The sequence below is a fragment of the Acanthopagrus latus genome, chromosome 1 (genome assembly GCF_904848185.1).
Source record: "Acanthopagrus latus isolate v.2019 chromosome 1, fAcaLat1.1, whole genome shotgun sequence".
Classification (NCBI taxonomy): Eukaryota; Metazoa; Chordata; class Actinopteri; order Spariformes; family Sparidae; genus Acanthopagrus; species Acanthopagrus latus.
Window position 1 is genome coordinate 14,093,764 of NC_051039.1, and position 19,272 is coordinate 14,113,035.

General features: G+C 46.3%; 1 protein-coding gene across 4 annotated transcripts in view; it reads right to left on the reverse strand.

The window, feature by feature from the left end:
- The window catches only part of ndst3 (N-deacetylase/N-sulfotransferase (heparan glucosaminyl) 3), a 46,813-nt gene extending 35,583 nt beyond the window's left edge, over positions 1-11,230 (reverse strand). For 2 of the 4 annotated variants that reach the window (XM_037109906.1, XM_037109926.1), the window contains exons 1-2: positions 10,799-11,230; positions 7,825-9,112 (exon numbers count right to left, since the gene is read on the reverse strand). In XM_037109906.1, the coding sequence (XP_036965801.1) occupies positions 7,825-8,823 (999 nt within the window). In that variant the 5' untranslated portion in view covers positions 8,824-9,112; positions 10,799-11,230. Of the gene's footprint in view, positions 1-7,824; positions 9,113-9,281; positions 9,798-10,798 lie in introns of those variants that run through there. The other 2 variants (XM_037109912.1, XM_037109920.1) reach the window with 2 other exon arrangements.
- Positions 11,231-19,272: the final 8,042 nt, after the last annotated feature.

The window sequence follows — 19,272 nt, forward strand, 5'->3', positions numbered from 1 at the left end:
ATGTCATTAAACTTAATTGCAAGTGAAGCTGACGGCGTGCCCGAGTCTTTTTCCTGATTTCGTCGGCCTTCGGTCTTGCAAAAGCTGTACTCTGTCATACTTACTGTACTACCATAATGGTGGGTGTTCTGCTTTTTTTTCTGGACAGGGTCAGACAACATGTCAGAAATCAGCATTTCATACATGGTAGGAAAAGCTGGCTGTCAGAGAGATGAATGATATTGTCACTAGTTGGGACGGCGTCGGTTGCTGATTTTCACCTCGAGTGACTCTGTGTGTACAGTTGTGATCAAGGTAAACTTTGGTCCTGGAAACACGTTCCAATTTACCACAGAAGAATCTTTAAGTTCTTTGCCAGGTGTTTATATGGGGCCGAGGACTGAGAGCTAATGTAACAACGAAGTGATGACTACTGAGCTCTCACGGGTCGTACCGTGGTGTTAGAGGGAATCGCAAGACATTCTCTATATATCTATTTGGGGATAACAGCACACATGTATGGACATTTCTCTTTTAAGGCATTCATAGTGCTGCACTTGGCTGCTGCAGCAGCGGCATTAGAACCGTGTAGGGCGGCGAAAAAAAATTGAGCTAGTCAACAATCATTTCTGAGGAAGTGTGCCTGCAGTTTGAGGGCATTTCTTATTTACATGAGAGCCTAATCTTCCCGCTTGTCCTATCCAGACGTTCACCAGGCAGCAGAGATAAGGTCATTCTGCCAGACTTGCGCCGCAGGCAGTAAAAGTCTGTGTATTATTGGTGAAATATTCCAAACAACCACATCAGGATACCACAGCAATGGTAAGAGGATGTTTTTTTCACACCTAAGAGAAAGCAAAGTGCTAAGTGAATTGGGACCTAAGGACTACTGCATATCATCACAAGAAGGCATAACTGTGGGTACAAACTATGTCCAGCTATAAAGTAAAAGGAGCACACTTCTCAGTGAGAAACACACCGAGCGTATGAAAAAAAAAAAAAAAACTAACTCCGGCTCTGTTGGGGACAATGTACTCCCCTCCTGCTGCTTTTCCGTGGGTAACGGCAGCAGATCTCAGAGAATGGAGGGCTTTGAGCAATATGGAGCCAATCTGTCCAGTGGATACTGAGCTCAAAGCTGGGGATGGTTTTAAAAAAGCGTGCCATAAGAGATACTTCATAAGAAAAAAGAAGGGGGGGGGGGATTTGGATTAGCAGGAGGTGGGACTATAGAGATCTTGACAATCCTATTGATGAAGGTAAACACACACACTGTGATTAGCGGTTAGCGATAGCCCTGGTTTCCGTGCCCAATCCCACAGCTGCCTAACACTGCTGGTGTCAGAAGCAATGCCAGTTTGTTTGCTGTGTACGTGAGAGTGACAGCGGGGATGTGCGTGTTTGTGTGTTCTCGCATGTGTGCGGGGGATGGGGGGGGGCGCTGGAAGAGGTGCCAGCGAGATGTTGGGGTTCAAACAGATGGGAGACAGGCATCTGGACAGCTGGCATTCACTGCCTTTCACAAACCCTTTACACCAACCACCTCTCCACCATATCCCCATTCTGTCATTCTCGCCTTTGCACCGTTTCTTTTCTTTCCTTTTTTTTCAAGGCCGTAAAGCCTGGCTGGGAGATCAAAAGTAACAAAAGTAATTATGAAACCACTTGTTTCGTGAACAGATCCAAAGGCCGGTCGAGGGGAACAAGACAATTAGGCACATTTAGGGGGTTTAATTCTTCGCGCGGAGGCGGGTCGAAGTTCTCGATTCATCTGTGCGAGCACCCGCGTATTGCACCTATGTGTGTGTGCAGCTGTGCATGTGACGCGAAACACTAGACCAGCGGATTTAACTGGGTCAGGCATGTCTATTTGATGAGCAGGATGAGCGTTTTACCAGTTAACGCCAGTCTTCCTTTTGCTTACTCTCCCCCCTTCGCCGCCTCGCTCCCATTCTCGCTTGTCAGATTCGAGTCTGTGTAGCTCTTTATACTGGAGCGTCTTACAAAATCATCTATTCAGTTGCATTTACGGATCCAAGGTACTTGTGATTGCTTTGGCATCGCTGCACTTACACTAAATTCTACTTGGCAGCCCCTCAAGGATTTTGAGTTTCAGTGATTGCTGTGACCGCAAAAACCTGCCTCATTTGGTGGAAGAAAATGCATGGCAGACAGCCACGCTCTCAGAGCACATTTGGAGTAAAAACAAGAGCGCGGCTGAAAAAGAAAAAAAAAAAAAATGTTAATTAAACACAAAAAAAAGTTATTAAGACAATTTTACCGTTGACAGGAGCACTCATTACTTTGACACGATTGCTGATTTTTTTATGGCATAAACCAAAAATGTACCTCCCTTGATACATAAACATGTAACAGCCTTGTCTCTTTCTGTCAAACTTCTCCTTCCCCGCAGGGCCGACTGTGATAATTTCACTTGTCCAGATCAGAAAAGGGTGAATGTGAGCAGATGTCGGGAAGCATTATGCTGGAAGCAATATCCTGCTCCTCTATGTCATCTTATATGTCATCTCCCTTTCTCCTTCTCTCACCTACAACTTTGTCATTTTAGAGACTATTGAGACCCGTCACCTCAGGTTCCTTACGGGTGTCATGTCTTAAATGAGAGATTAAAAAATGGAGATTTGTTTGCCTCTTTAAGACCAAAAGCGGTCTCCTTTTTCTCCAGCTTCCTCGTCTCCCTCCACTGGTTTCCAAATCTTTCCTCCACTGTTTATGTCTTTTCTTCATTACTTATGTAATTTGGCAAAGCAATAAACGGATATGGGATGAGCTTGGTTCCATTGACTTAAGTGGCAAAAATGCATCATACTTAATTAGGCCTAAAGATTAACTCTAAGTAGGACTGCACAATAACTTTCCAGGCTGCTAAGCCAAAAATCTTCAGTGAAGTCTGAACATTGCCCGTTTTGTGTGAGTCCTTTTTTTTTTGTTGTTGTTGTTGTCTTGTTTTCAATTTCAGGTCACCGCCAGACCAAAAGTGATTGTGAGGACACAAAGAAACACTTTGGCCTCAATATTTATTTTCTCCATTTCAAATGCTCCGACCCTGTTATCACACATTTCTCAGTAATATATAGAATTACCATCATTCTAGCTGTAAAACACGTTAAAACAAGCTTTCAGTTCCTCCACAAAGGCTAAATTACATTTTATGGCTTATTTGCCTGGCCAAATTAAACAAAGCAATGAAAGTGCACAAAAAAAAGACTCCATGGAGTCTCTGGAAACACATGTTTTAATCTTATTTGGCCAATTATTCCTTTTCAGGGCTACAAAAGGCAGAGTGTCACTAGAGGGAATTTCCTCTGACATGATGATTGTCTCCATATAAACGTGGTGAGAATTTGCACTCAGCAGCTCCACAGAACGATTCAAAGCTATTACTGAGCTTTTACTTGTATTTGATTGCATAAAAATGCCAAATATCTAACCAGATCATCCAAATGCAACCCCGCATGCAAAAAGATAGTGTGTGTTCCTGCTTGGCTTGTACATTATGAGTGTTCACACATGTAGGGTCCTCTCAACTTCGGTGACACGGTGTCAGAGAGCACCTTGGGGAGGTAAAGAGTGAAAACGAGTTGAAGAGAGAGGTTTAGTGGGGGGAATACAAATAGGCCAGAGATAGTGATCAATGACTCGGGCGAGGAAGGGGTAGGGTGCGGAGGAAGGTTAGTGGAGAGAGGAGGATAAAGAGGGATCCGAGGATGAGAGCGGACACCTCCCTCACACACACACACTCCGAGCTAAGAGAAAACCTACACGCCTGAATTAAAGGACACAAGTGGCGGCGGCACGCGCAAAATCATTGATGGGAGTTTTTGACTGGCATCATCCCTCATTTTGAGAAATGTCATCGGCGGGGTGCCTCCCTGTGAATCATTTTAATAGAGGAAATACAGCTGTGTGTGTGAGTGTGTGCGCAGACAGGAGGGGGTGTAGGTATTGTTTGTCACCAGATGAACTCGTGGGGTGAGACTAATGAAGAGTGCAGAGAGAAGGAGGGAGGCATTTTAATTGGCCTCTCTCTCTCTCTTTCTCTCTCTCTCTCTCTCTCTCTCTCTCCGTCTCACTCCTCTCCCTTCGTCTTCTGGCTGGGAGAACAGGAGACTGAATGCTGGCTTCACAGAGGTAGGAAGGGATTTCTAACACTGGCACTCCAAATGCCTTGCCCTGCTAATTGGTCAACAGCATATCCTGTTACATACATTGCTGCTGTGTTACACGTAAGTCATCTCTGGAGCACCACAGGGATGAGGGGGGATTTACACATTGGCATAACTTGTGTGTCAGTCATAATCATTCATCACCATGTGTGCTGTGGTGTCTTGTGTCTGACATTTGGTTATTGAAAAATCATTTTCAGTGCCAGGGTGTAGGAATAAATTAGCATTGGGTGTGTAGGGATGAAATCACAGAGGACGTAACATGCTCAGACGTAGATTGTTCTCTGCTGGAGCAGCAACAAACAATCACTCAAAGGGACATGGGACAGGATTTGTGAAAGAATAAATATGCATCTTAAGTTTTTTTTTATGCTAATGGGTGATGAAGTGTTCAAAAACCAAAAAGAATGAGCCCACCCATCTATCTCTCCACTGCCTTGAACAGGCTGTGTGCTGCACAATGTCCTGCGGATGTGATGTCAGATAACGCTGAATGCGCGTCCTCGAACTTGTATTTGGGTAGTAATGGATCCTGCTACGGCCAGGAAACAGCCCACCACACAAAGTCCACTTTGGTACGAAAACATTACAGGTCATGTTAAGAGCTTGATTTGAAAATCATATGAGATCACCGAGGACTCGGAGTGACCTAACGTGCAAAGTAGCAATTGCAAACATGTAACTCAGTCCACCACTGTGTAACATTGAGTAGTTACAGACTGCACATTTTCCACAGTCTGAAATGGAATAGTTAGAAATATGTACCTTTACGTATAGGACGAAAGCCCGACCTCTTATCCAGGAGCTGGCGTTAGCAGCTGGCTGTAGCAACAAGCTAACGGTTTGTTTGTGTCTGTGTAGTAACATTAGCCGCTATCTAAGCGAAGCAATCCCGTATCAGAGACAATATTTTTGTCCCCCAGTACCAACGTCATTCCACGGAGGTCTTGCAGTAAACAGTCACATGAACAGAGAGTAAAGAAATAACAGTGTCACAGCATCAGCGGCACTGCTGTGAGGAGTCCATGTCCGCTTCCATGCCGGTTTGGCTGATGGCTGCAGTTACCCTAACGGCACACATGGCCGTCGTGTCACTATTAAGTCCTATTTCTTGATCCTGCCCAATGTTCCTTTAAAGGAAACTTATTATGTTTTGTTTTGTTTTTTTAATATAGGTTTATTGTGCACGTAAAAAGAAAACACAGTTCCTGAAAAACCTCGTTAGTATTCCTAACTTTAATTTCTTTGCTTTGTGACATCACACTAAGTCACCATGTCACACGTTTGCGTAATTTATGCTCCGTTGTTAACAGTGCTGGGTCAGGCATGTGGGAGATGACTTATCAGAGCAGACTGTGTATTTGGGAGATCTTAAAGAGACAGGAGCACGTCATCTAATGTGTTGTTTACAGTCAAAGAGAAGTAAAGAATTAGTTTTCCCTTCTTAAAAATTGTATCAAAATAGTTTGTGATCAATATTATAGTTAACAACTAATTGATTATTGTTGCAGCTCTGTGAGACTTTAATTATTTTCCTCTATAAAGCCTTCATCAGGAGTTTTTTACACTACCTCAGCTTAGAAATGTGTGCTAACACGTTCCTTTCATGATTAAATAATTCCTTGGATTCCACAAGCATTCATATTTTTCTTTTTATAAGGAGCGATCTTTTCAGCTCTCACCTTCAACCACAGCTGGATGTATATTTCACACATGGTGGTCTAATATGACTCATCCTTTCACCGTTTTTTCAATGACACGCTCTAAGAAGGGAAATACTTCCATCTGAAAAACTACCCATTACAGATCAAAGATGTATTTTAAATTCAGAGAATAAAACAGTATAATAAATTGGCTTGATGACACATGATTATGGACGTACAAGGCTTAAATGTGCGTGCGCGCGCATGCACACACACACACACACACACACACACACACACACACACACACACACACACACACACACACACACAAACTCACACACGCACCTGTCAGTGAAAATAAGCCCCGAGCTGTAATCTGACAACTCTACCTGAGGCTCTCCTGCTCTGAGGGGAGGGCTGCTACAAATCACCATATCCCTACTCCTCCACCTGCCCTCCTCAGCTTCCCCATTTCCCCACAGCATTTTGTTTCTCTCAAATTGCAAAAGTTAGCTGCCATAGCTCCACCTTCCCCTCGCTCCCCCCCCCGACTCTTCACCCTCTTTTTTCTCAGCTCTTCCTCAGAGGAGAGAGAGGGAATGTGGAAGGAGTGTTTTTAAATGGCAACCCTCTCTCTCTATCTCTCCATCTCTCACACTCCACCTCTTCCTCCATCCACATCTCCCTGTCCTTCTGTTATGGCACTGGTTCATCCTCATGTATATTTATGCTACAAAGCTGAAGAGTCAGGCAGACTTAAAATGAAAACTCGAACTAGATAGCGCTTGTGTGCTCGTTTTGTGAATGTGTGCGTGCACTGCTGTGTGTGTGTGTGTGTGTGTGTGTGTGTGGATCCGCACTCTTTTATCCCTTTTGGTTACAAGCATCTTTTTTTTATATTCAAGGGTGAAATTCCTCTCCACTTCACCACCCACTGCCCTCCTGTTTCTCAGTCTCCCCATTCCTCTCATCTTGTCCCCATGTTTCAGCCACAGACAGGTGGCTGCTTTTTTTTTTTTTTTCCCCCACTGCCTGACGGGACAGGTGTCAGCCATTGACGGAAAGTGACATTCTAATCTAGAATAGTGATTCAGAAAAACACCCCCACACAAACACACACATCTGCACACACACACACACACACACACTTCCCTATTATGTATATCCTGTGGCTGCAGTGATACGGGACAGACGCCTCTGGATTTAGCTCATGCACATCACGGCAGATCACCATAAATCTCATCTGTTTTAGAGCCTCAGCTCCACACACACACGCACACTCTCACCACACTTTTTTTTTTTTTTTTTTTTTTTTTGTGAGGATGCAGTGGGAGATTGTGACCAGAAACTTCAAACAGCACTCCTCCAAACTTCACTGAACCTGAGGTGCTTTGTCTGTCTTTTTGAAGCATGTTAAATTCCCACGAAGTTGTTTTTATGCACTCCAGTGTGTGTCTGTGGAAGTGCACGCCTCGGTCCACGAGTGCATGTGTGTGTGTGTTAGCTCATGCAAGCATGTGTGTTGAAACAATAGCTGTCTTGAGAGGCGGGCTGCATGGCTGACTCTCCTTTAGTTCCCCTCAGAGGAGGAACGTGGGAAAAGAGGAATAAGTGCCATTCATCTTTTCACAGGCTCATTCACTGCTGCTCTTTCTCTCTCTCATCTCTCCTCTCTCTCTTTCACTCCGCGTCTTTGTTCCCTTAAATGGCCTCTTTGCTTCTGGCTAAACCTCCATTTGAGATAAATACCCTCTCAATGTACCCCAACACATATGCGCTTGGTGCCCAACACACACAGACATGCATGAGCCTCCCGGAGTACCCCCTCGGTGCACCCGTGCCCGAGCTGGAATCTCGACAAACATTCCTTATTTTCCCTACTGCACTGTCATGAACTACTACTGTCAGTAGTCCATGGCTGAATTAAAAATCTAATCCAACACTGCTGATCCGACATGAATTCATCCTTTCTGTCCCACTTCACATTATCGCACGCCCATCACCCCCAATACCTTCACATCCTTGGCGTTCATGCGTGTCCCTTCCTTCCCCACGAAAATGTCATCTATATCCACCAGAATGTGCCGGTCCAGACCCAAAGTAAGCTTCCTGTCTGTGAGGTAGGAGATGGCGTCCACCAGGATGAGTCTGTGGAGCCAGTAGCCCAGTCCCTGTCCAAACAGCACCCTCCTCACCCCGTCATAGAGCCCCATGTCCTGCACCACAGTGGCCTGGAGGCCCAAACTAAACCCAGGCCCTGGATTATCGCCGCTGCCTGCCCCTGCTCCCTCCTTGGCCCGTGCATGCAGCACGGCCTGGTAGGTGGAATGATTGGAGGAGAAGGAGGTCCAGTCCTCCCCAGGTAAAGCTCCTCGATCCGTGCCGGGCTTAGTCAGGTGAAGGAGAGGCGAGCTGGAGACGACGCAGCAGTCCCAAAGCGCCTGGTTGGTCCTGAGCACCAGAGGGAGGCCTCGGAGTTTGAGGAGCGGTGGGGAGTTCTCTGTGGAGCGGAAGAAACCAATGATGCCCACTCTGAACTCAGTGCAGTATTGATGCAACAGCTGTCTGTTCCATGTGTCCGCATGTGCATACTTTAACAAGTTCTCATAAATGATGAGGGAGTATCGGCCACGGCCTTTCTCCGTCAATGGCGGAAGGTCACCTTTCCCTGAGGCGATCTCCATGCGGAACTGAAAGTGTGCTGACTCCAGTATAGCCACAATGTCCTGGCCCAGCTGGGAGTACTGGGACTCCACCAGCACCAGCACCACCGGGTCGGTGTGGACGTGCGTGTGAGGGGGGTTGGGGGGGTATGGGTATGGAAGCTGATGGTACGGGGACATGGAGAGAGGCTGGGCGCAGGCGGGTTCGGGGGATTGTCCAAGCTGCATAGAAGGGGAGGAGTTCGTAAACAGGAAGTAGGCAGAGAGGAGCAGGGAGAGGAGGCAGCAGGAGGCCAAGAGGAGCAGGAGCCTCCGCAGGTGGCGACGGAATCGCACGGCCACCGTCATCCCGAAAGCGAGGAGTTGTCGTGCGTAGCCTAGTCTTTTTATTTTTTAGACCGCTCAGTCTAGAGTGGCCGGGAGGATTCAGGGAGTCCAAGAGATTGTCTGTGTGTGTGTGCGAGAAAAGGAGCAAAGCCACTCAGGGGTGCGTCATGTCACCATGGCAGGTGGAGAGTGGAACTGTGCCGGATGTTGGGGAACAAAGATCTTCATTGACGAAACGCAGTCGAGGTACTCCCCTTCCAATCCACACGGAGGAATCACATGCAGAGACGGAGCGAGCTATGATTAATGCCTGCAGAGAAAGGGGACAAGGAGAAAAGAAGAGAGAGTGATTTTTTTTTTTTTGGGGGCAAGGTTGAATAGTATGCATTAGTTCTATGTGTGTGTGTCTGTGTGTGTGTGTGTGTGTGCGTGCGTGTGCGTGCTCGCGGTTGTGTGTGTGTGTGTGTGTGTGTGTGTACCTAGGTTGTGCCACCCTGGGGAGCGTGAGGGCACAGCTGGTAACTACAGAGCTGATTGAAAACAACTTGCATCCGTAGGGCTTATCCAACCTCTGGCACACACACACACAAAGTGACACCACAAGACGCAAAAGTCGATCCTCACAAATAAACAACAGCTGGTTGTGTGCAAGCACGGCGATGTGGGGAGGTGGGACGGCGGCTCTAACTAATCAGTCCCGTGAAGCTCTACGGAGAATTCCTCTAATTGCGCCAAATTCTGTGCACTTCTGTCCTATTTCTGAACCTAATCATCTGCAATACCGCAAAATTAAGAGTTGGAATCCGTTCGCCAGGAGCCTCTAATCTGAGGGGAGAGCCTGTGACAGCGCAGAAGGGGGAAAAAAAATGGAGAGCGAGAGGGAAAACGAAGTGCAAGAAAGAGAGAGTCGGAGAACAGGAGCAGGGAGAGGAACAAAATGCAATGAATTATAGAAAGAGACAAAAAAGACCAGGATTAGCATCTTAATGTATGTGCCGGGAGCCAGGGAGAAGAAAAGATCCCACAGCATCTCTTTCTCTCTCTTTTCTCTCTCTGTCTCTCCCCCGCTCTCTCTCTTTCCACACCCCCTCTTTCTCTCCTTCTGTCCCTCTGTTTGAATATCAATAGTCTTTCCTCACGTTGTCCCCCCCACTCCCCCCCACTCCCCCATCCCTTCTCTTCTCGTTCCTTCGCCTTTAGAGGAAACGCATGCGAGGAGAAGGTCATAGAGGAGGGAGTCCAGTCACATTCCTTAAATATGATACCAGAAAAAGGGACAAGAAGAAGGAAAAGAATTAGAACAGATGTATTTATAGGCAAGGCGGAGAGGGAAAACAGTACTTGAATTGCACTTAAATGACTAAGGAATTTATTGGGCATCAAACATTTAGCAGCAGTCACAGAGATGCTTGGTCGAGGCTGATCTTAAATAAGTTCAAACTTCATAGGTGAGTGCTGGTTTAACCTGTTAGAAAAGGTGTGCTCGCGTCTGGCTGCTGGGAGCCACAGGAGGGCGCTGGAATTGGATTAACGCAAGACACCTCACATGGAAGTTTTCCCCCCCTCTGTTATTCTAACAACTAAAACTCCCAGCGGTGCTCTAAATCATGCAGCACACTAAAGATACCGCGCCCGCACGTCGCTCCTCACGCGTGAAATGCTCCCTGACGCGAAATCCCGATCGTCAACCCGAGGCGGACTCAAGTTTAAAATCAAACCCCGTGTCGTTTCTCTTGCGTTTACGGTCTCGACAATCGGCCTGATCTGTGGGTATGACCCGCGAAAAGAAAAGCCGCTCAACTGAACGCACACGTTAAAAAAAGAAGAAGAAGAAGAAGAAGCTGTAATGAATCTGTTCTCCCAAAGCACAGGCGTCCCCAATCGTTCCTGACAGGCTGAGAGATGAAGTCAAACTAACGGCGGATCAGAGTTTCCCCCATCCCGCTCCGTGCCGCTGAAGTTTGCGCTGAGAATGAGCGCCGGCTCTCCCACTTACCCCTCACCGAGGCTGAGGCGCTGCCGTGCGGGGAAGAGATGTGACGGGAGAGCGCTGGGTGCGATGCCGCCGCCGCTGCCGCTGTTGCTGCTGCTGCCGATGCCGCTGCTGCGGGTGGGTCCGGGGCTCCGGTCTCTGTGGCGAACCACTCCCGTGTGTGTCGGATGCCGAAGCGTTGTGCCATCTCCCGTCTCCCTCCAGAGCCCTCCACTAGAGCGGCAGATGCGGGCAGCCGGAATGATCCGCTATCCTCCTCCTCCTCCTCCTTCTTCCCCCTTTCATTACACTCCTCTTTCTCTTCCTCTCTCCCCCCGCTGCTCTCTCCCCTCCTCTCCTAATCTCTTTACTCTTTAAGACGGAGAATGCAGGCAGCGAGGAGTGGAGACGGAGGAGCGGCTTGCCCGTTAACGACTGGCTGCCGTGCGTAAACGCTCTGCTTTAAGAGCGCCTACACAAGTGGAGGCGATCGAGCGAGGGAAGGAGAGAGAGGGTGAGAGAGGGAGGAGAGAGACAGAGAGAAGAGAGGGAGGGAGGGTTGGAAAGGAGGGGAGGGGAGAGGGGGGCCCCCGCGTTTGATTGACACGAGCAGCATTTTTTTTGTTGTTTTTTTTTTTTACTCGGGCATCAGCGATCACGGGCCCGGTAAAAGCTCACGGCCCGTTAGTTGGTGTTAGTCGGATGAGGGATGTCACACACGGATACGCACCGGTGCGAGTTAATGGCGCGCCTTGCCGCTTCTACTCTCGCTCCTTGCACAAGTTGTAAGGATACGAGGAAAAAAAAAAAAAAAAGAAGTGGGAGAAGTGAGGAGGAACTCTTCCACTGAGCTGGTGCTAAAGAAAAAAGAGAAAAAGGAAAAAGAAAGAAGCATTTTCGCCTAATTAAGAATGGTATCAATCACGCACGGTGAATGCCAGGCACTTCTCTGATGTTCACTCTCGGATCATGCGTGTTGCACCCGCATGTGAATCAGCCCCCATTAGGACCGCTCCTGGAGGGTGTCAATCAACTGGCTGCTTGTCAATCACGCAGTGTTTTTCTTTTTAACTTGATTAGGTGTTCCTCTCTCCCTCCCCTTCCAGTTCATCAATCTCTCTAACCTACTTGCTGCTGACACACACTCGCTCAGGCAAGTCTCAATGGGGACTGGTGGGCCCCTCATTCACATTGTAATGGCCTTACAATGGAGCTTATTTAGTGTGCCTGCATGTGTGTGAGCGTGAGGAGGGAGAGAGAGCACACACATCCAGAAGTGTGAAGGAACAAATGTAAGGTGCTGGACGGGGCAGCGGTGCCGTCAGATCACAGAGGGGTGACGTGGTGGGCCGATTGTGGCTTCTGTACGGCAGTGAGCACATGGGTCCTTGTGGAGCCGCGAGAGAGGGAGAGCCCGCTTTCATGCCAGTAACGTGTTCCCTTTTTTTTTTTTTTTTCCCCTACCCGGTCGGCTGGTTCGAAACACTTGGACATTCTTTGGGTCACGTTCGCGCCGGAGACTTCCCTGTTTGTCAGTTAGCGTAATGAGCGAGCGGCGGTGTTGAGAAACACGGAGCCTGAATGAAACACAACAGAAACAATATCATGCCCTACAGAATGGAATCCGGAGATAATGAAGGTTTGGATTGGAGTGCCGATTGTGTTTGTATGTAAATTAGTGTCAGTGGGTGAAGTGTAATTAGAGAGGCTGTTTTCACCCATTTCCTCCACATTACAAGCCGAGCACCACTCCCGCTCCAGTGCTAGTTGGAGACAATAAGCCGGGGATGAAAACTAGACAGCTGCGCGTAGACTGCAGCGTAGGCTATGTTTTGTGTGTGTGTGTGTGTGTGCGCGTGTGTGTGTTTCTGTGTTTTTCTGTGTTTATCATGCTTGCGTGTGCTAAACCGAAAGATAATTACAGAGACGTTCACCAAAAAGAACAATAATCACGAGGGATGCAGTTACACATCCTCCTCCATGTTCAGAGCGTTCGTCCTCCACACAGCAAGAACCTGAAAGTAGCAGAGGTGGTGGTAAAGTAGGTGGTGGCAGCGTGCAACCTCAACAGCACTAGTTACAATCTGCTGTGGAACAAAAGAAGAAGAAGAAGAAGCAAGAAGTCCAACATGAGGACGTTCTTTCTTAGAAAGCATAAAAAAACCAAGGGCGCTGATCTTCATTCTCCGAGCAACTGGTGCGGCGTATCAATCATTCATGAAGATCTAGGTGAGCAGTTTAATCATGTGAATACTGCTGAAACTGTTATTATGGCTTAGCCCGCTTGGCTAAAGCTCCTAAAACCTTTAAAGTGAAACTGGTGTCAGTTATTATGACACCATCTATGGTAAGATCCGACGAGCACTGAAAGCATCACCCAACCCAACGGTAGTCCGTTGCTACGGCCCAAACAGTACATGAAGGGGAAGACAATGATTTATGATACACAGTGATATGCTCCTTGTTGACTGGTAGCGCGCGCGATCACTAACTTTCACAATAGCAGCGTTTTTTTTTCGTTTACGGCCCCTGAAAACCTGCGTCTGCCGCCAAGGAGGGGCGGCGCCAGATAATGCTCGATCATGCAGGGACCTCTTCATCAGAGGTAACTTTGTGATGACGGAGCAAAGTGTTTCCTCACTTTGCAATGTTAAAGTTGTAGTTTTTCTGCCCTTCGTTGGAGTTTGTACCGCCGTAAGTGAGGTACAAACTCTTAAACTTAGAATGTAACTGAAACTTGCATGTGCTTACACAGCAAAGATAGCTAACTGTCTTCCATTAAAATCACATGACTGCAAACAACCTATTCTTTTTGAGACATTTTGATTCTAACAGCCCCTTTAGGTACGACAGATGGATCATGCAGGATGGATCGAGATGAGGTGATCTATTTATATGTGATATATGCGATTGGACCCAACACAGGATTTAGAAATAGCTGTACAAAAATAGCAGTCTTTTCGCTGATGGTCTCATTTGCTGTTACCGGTCATTTATTGCCATCATAGGAACGACGGGCCTGTCTCATAAACACTTTAAAGTTCCTCGTAGTCACTTTAACTCAGCATTAGCTACGCAGCAGCCATCCAAAGACACTCAAAATAATAAGCAGCGTGTGATTTGTTGGCGGACATCTGAACTTGAATTCCATCGATTGGAGTTTACGTACTGCTCGCAAATGCAGGTGATGCGTTAAATAATAGATGTTAGGAGATGATGCACGCAAGAGGACTATTTTGAAATCAATACAGCCTGTCTGAGCTGTGCTGCATTACTTTCCATTGTGTTTTTGAATTGTCGCCCAACATCTGCGATTCGTTTTCTCCGTAGGGAAAAAAAACAGGGCACAGGTTGGCACATAAAAGTTCACCAGCGTGCAGGCAGCGAAAAGTTTCACGCCGACCCGCCATTAATGTGCGTCTACCGCAACGTTGAAACCCAAACCTATGCGACTGCGCACGTGTAGGCGTACGGCGGCTCCGGCGCGCACATAAACTCACCGAGACACAAGGCCCGGGAGCAAGTACACGAAGCAGAAAACACAAGACTGTGCTATATACGGCAATGCACGCGAGGATGCGAGTCACTCGCGCACACATGTGAGGGCACACACAACAAAGGACTCGAGATGTGAAAAGTGTCGGAGCTGCCATGTTCAACTAGCACTCTGACAGTCAAACAGAGGGAGAGCACCAGACAAATGAGAGAGGGAGCGCCAGAGAGGCAGAGAGCGGGAGAGGGGGGAGCGCTTGTTGTCTTCATCAGAGGCTTTTGTTAAGTGAGAGATAAGAGAGGAGGACTGACTGATTCCCCCCTCTTCTCTCGCCCCGCTGAGAGCTAAATGGTGGCTCTGCGAAGCCTCCGGTCCTGTGCGAGGGCCTGAAGAGGGCAAATGGAGCTTGAGTGTAAAAACAGGGGGAAAGACATTATCGTCATGATGCATCACATTATCCCAGGAGTGACGGCAGGAGGCACCCAGACACAGTGCACAACATTCACGCTGTACCCCCCCCCCAAATCCTCTAATTAAAAACAGAACAAAACATTGGACAGATTGTTGCACGCTTGCACTGAATACATACTAGAACCCTGAGCCCTGGCACTGATAATGACACTCTTCTCTCCTGGCTGTTTCCACAAAGCAAAGGATCTATGGCTCAAACTAGCAGCTCTCTGAGATGCATCAGCTCTTTGCCTCCCACAGTGTAAACAACAACAAGCTCCAGCTTTGCTTAGGTGTGTTGGCTGCTTGATGCTGTTGCTATTTTAATGATTCCAGCTCCTTCCTCTCTCTCTCACTCTCTCTCTCTCTCTCCCTCTCTCTCTGTCTCTCTCTCTCTCTCCTTCTCTATGTATGTGTGTGTGATCGAACCACCTACCCGCTCCTGACCCCTCCCCATGCCTGGAAACGTTGATAGATAGATGTTCTCTTAAGAGCTCGGAGGCTAAGTGAAAGCTGTCGCCCCCCCCATCCTCCCTTCCCTCCCTCCCACTCCTCATCCCTGAGCACATTAGAGAGAATATCTTTTGGGCAATCAATACACTGCTTACAGATTGATAAGGCAATGATACACATGCACACACACACACACACACACACACACACACACACACACACACACAGAAAAAGAGAGATATTTCTCTTTGTCTGTCTTTGGGTACGGGTGTATAGAATAACCAGACCCAAATCAATCTATTACTGGAATGCTGCCAGTAGCAGGATTACCATAGCAACGTACACCAGCAAACTATAGTCTGCTATGAATAATATCAAATGTAGTCTTTATTTAACAGTCCCAGATAAACTTCTAATGTAAATCTAATCCATCCCTCTGCATAACGTGATACTCCTATAGGGGGCTTATGTGCGTCGCTTTGATGCGGAGAAAAAAGCATTTCCAGTGAAAGCGGAGCCTGGTTTAGCCTATTTTTATGTTTTCATAAATAAAAAAACACTGTCATAATTATGAGAAGGTTTTTAATCAGAAAAAAACAAATTCCTAATGTTTCACATTCTGGTATTACAAAACTACAAATTGAGTTTGTTTTTCCGTTTTTTCATTTGAAAGGTTAATGCTTTGAAGGCTTGCAAAAAGATGAGGAGCCAAATGCAGACGAAGAAACAAAAAAGCGAGCTTTAATAATGTGAGCTGTGGTGGCACCTAAAGTGCAAAATCCAGGCAACACTGACAAAACACGCTGTGTGGAAAAAAAAAAGACTAAAGAGAAATACAAAAACTAAACAAAGTTCAAGCCAGGATGAAACAACAGGGAACAACAGAGACTGCAAAATTACACGAGACTGGAGTACACGAGGAGTGAACACAGAGACACTAACAGGACCGGAGAACAGAGAGCGCAAAAGACGAAGACCTACGTGAGCAAACAGACGAACTGACAGAGAGAAAAACAGATGTAGATACAAAATGCATCTAAAACACATGTGTACACAGAGAAAGGGCAGGAAAACAGACAAAGACAAGAAGTGTAAAGTTAAAACTTTTTGACAATATAGTTCATAATTATAAAATTCCAGTGACGTTTACTGTTTCAGTGCACTGATAACATTCCGGTCACTAAAGTTAATTGTTCCTGAATTGTAAAATATGTCGAGTGTTAGTCTGATTTCAAGCAATTGAGGGGGCATCACAAAAATGTGTGCTTTTATAAATATTGTCTTTATGAGAAATATATTGAAACAATTTCAATATGAACTCAAAATGTTATGTGTATTCGTCTAATTTCCAGTCTCACATCTCACATTTCAGAGAGTTATAAGGACTTCTTTTTAGTCTAATCTTCACTTGCTCCATTGGTAGATTTTTTTCATTTAATTTTTGTTCAAGCAACAAACACCTTGCGGTCCTTTTATTTACTTATTTTTGAAGAGGCTTTTTTTTCCCAGTTATGTGCTTTTGTCCGATGATGAAAGCCAAGCAAAAACGAATCAATGTGCAAGTATTTTTAGTTGTGTTAATGCAACCGAATCAATACTGTTTATGCAAGAACTGCATCTGGTGAAAAACAGTTAGTGGTCAGGCACAAAAAAAAAAAAAAAAAGAAAAAGAAAAGAAAATCACCACCTTTCTATCTGCAGCTCAACCAAGGAGCTCTCACCTATCTGTGTGAGTAGGATCATAGTGGTGTGTTTTGGTACGTGTGTGTTTTTCTGTGTGACTCATTGACAGACAGGATGTGGTTCGCCAATATAAGAACATAGTTTTTTTTTTTTACATATTCGGGAACAATATTGTCTCCGCACAAACAGAAACACACATAAATGCGCACACGTACCCACAAGATCATGCTTAACGCCCACACATCTCTGTAAACAACCCAACACTCCCACACTTTTGCAAGCCACAGACACTGTCGGGCTTGTTGTGAGAGTGACAGAGTGCACCTTCGTTTCATATCATGTCAACACTTCATCTCAGCGCTGATTACAAGTGATGCTTCCGAGAGGCAAGAAAGGCACCATGCGCGGAAAAGGCTAAGAGTGTTTAACAAACCTGAGTCTGCTAACGTTGAGCAGAAGTGCTCGCAGCCTCATATGGTCACATGAGGATTTAAAAAATAGGAATGAGTGTGGAGAGAGGGAGAGAAAGAGAGAGAGAGAGAAAGAGAGAGGGAGGGAGGGAGGGGAAGGACGGGGGGAGGATGTCAGAAAGCACAACACTGATCAGATCGCACAGCACTCAAGGGAGGGAGGGGTAAAGTGATCTATCTCTGTCTCTCTCTGACCTTGTTCACTCTCGCCAAAAACCTGACTTACAACCCCAAACTAAATATGATACCTCCTCTCTGCATCTCTCCCCCCTTCCCCCCACTCCCCCCCCTTCTCTGGTAATAAATCGCGCTGTAATTACCAGGCAGGATCGATAACAGTCACATCACTCCTCTCCCCTGCTCGTCTCCCTCGTCTGCGACTGACACTAACGTGTTCATCCCTCGCTGCGTGCCACTGTTATAGATCTGTGAGTGATAGATCACATCCTGTTCCATGTGCACGCTGGCAAACACGCATGCAAAACCCAGGTACACACTCAAGGGGCTGCACACAGACACACACACACACACACACACACACACACACACACACACACACAGACACACACTCTACCCTCTCACACAGAAACAGACAGGCAGACGGACAGACATGGACACTCACATCCACAAGTATGAGAGCTGGACGCCACGGGGGGGAGGCCATAGGTCTCAGTTGCTATTGGAGACGTCTCTTTAGCTGAGCAACCAACAAAGAGTTACCATTCTCCTCCCAGAATAGCTCACACTCGGCCCCCTGTCTAATGAAATGGAGGACGAGGATGAGCGTCACATGGGCAGTCACGTAGTGTGAACTTGGTAAGTTTGTCTTTGACAAGAGAGAGACGGCACATAGGCAATATATGTGTGAGAGAGTGTGTGTGTGGGTGGGGGTGGGGGGGTGGGGGTGAGTGTGCATGCGCATAGGTGTGGTTTCCATGCATAATCATGCGAGTGTAATGATGTTTAATAGGAAATTAAAAATATCCTGGAGAGCAAGAGCAATTTTCACACCTCAAAATTGCTGACTTGTAATATTCACTCACACCCACAGTTCCTTGCACACTTGATTGGTGTGTGTGTGAGAGAGACAGAGGGGGAGAGAGAGAGAGGGTAGGCCTGTGTGTGTTCATCAGCAAATCATATCAGCATGAAGGAGAACGAGGAGGGTTTGACTTGCACATTCATTAATGTGCAGCTTTAAATGTAAAATGTGAAAGCTGTGCAGAGGGTGTTTAGCAAATTAGCACTCTGATCCTAATTTGAAAAATCCTCGTAATTTTTTTTTTTCATTTTGTGACCAAACGCCCACTTCTAAACCTTGAGGAGAAGAAACTGTTACAACAGTGATTTGGTGGAATGTTATAACCAAAAAAGACTCTTTTTTGCCAGCATGGCTCTTATTGGGTTTGGAGTTGGTGGTCCTGCAAAAAGAATGCCCCGATGTTTTGATTTCTTTGTTAACAATTTGGTATAAAAAAAGGTCGTCAGATTTTCAAAGGCCAATGCTGGCTATATATATATATATATATATATATATATATATATATATATATATATATTATATATATGGATATATTAATTGATGAATCCCTCTCTTTTAAATCAAAAAAGAGATTGGTTGCATTTTTATGTCTGTTCCAGACCACGGTGATGTTGTATGTATGCAAGCCTTGTCTCAAAGCTTATATGCGCTTGACACTGTGTATCATGGAGCTCTGAGGTTCATCACTGGTTTTAAAGCGCTTACTCACCACTGTACACTGTATGAACGGGATGGATGGTCCTCCTTATCAATGTGTAGACTGAGACACCTGCATTTTCTCACTCACAAGGCAATCTTGGGTTTACTTCCTTCTTAGCTTTTGTTCTACATTAACCAAAGTAATGCTTGCCATCATCGGCCTCAGGATTTGTTCTTGCTGTCTGTCCCAAAAGTCAGAACTGAACTG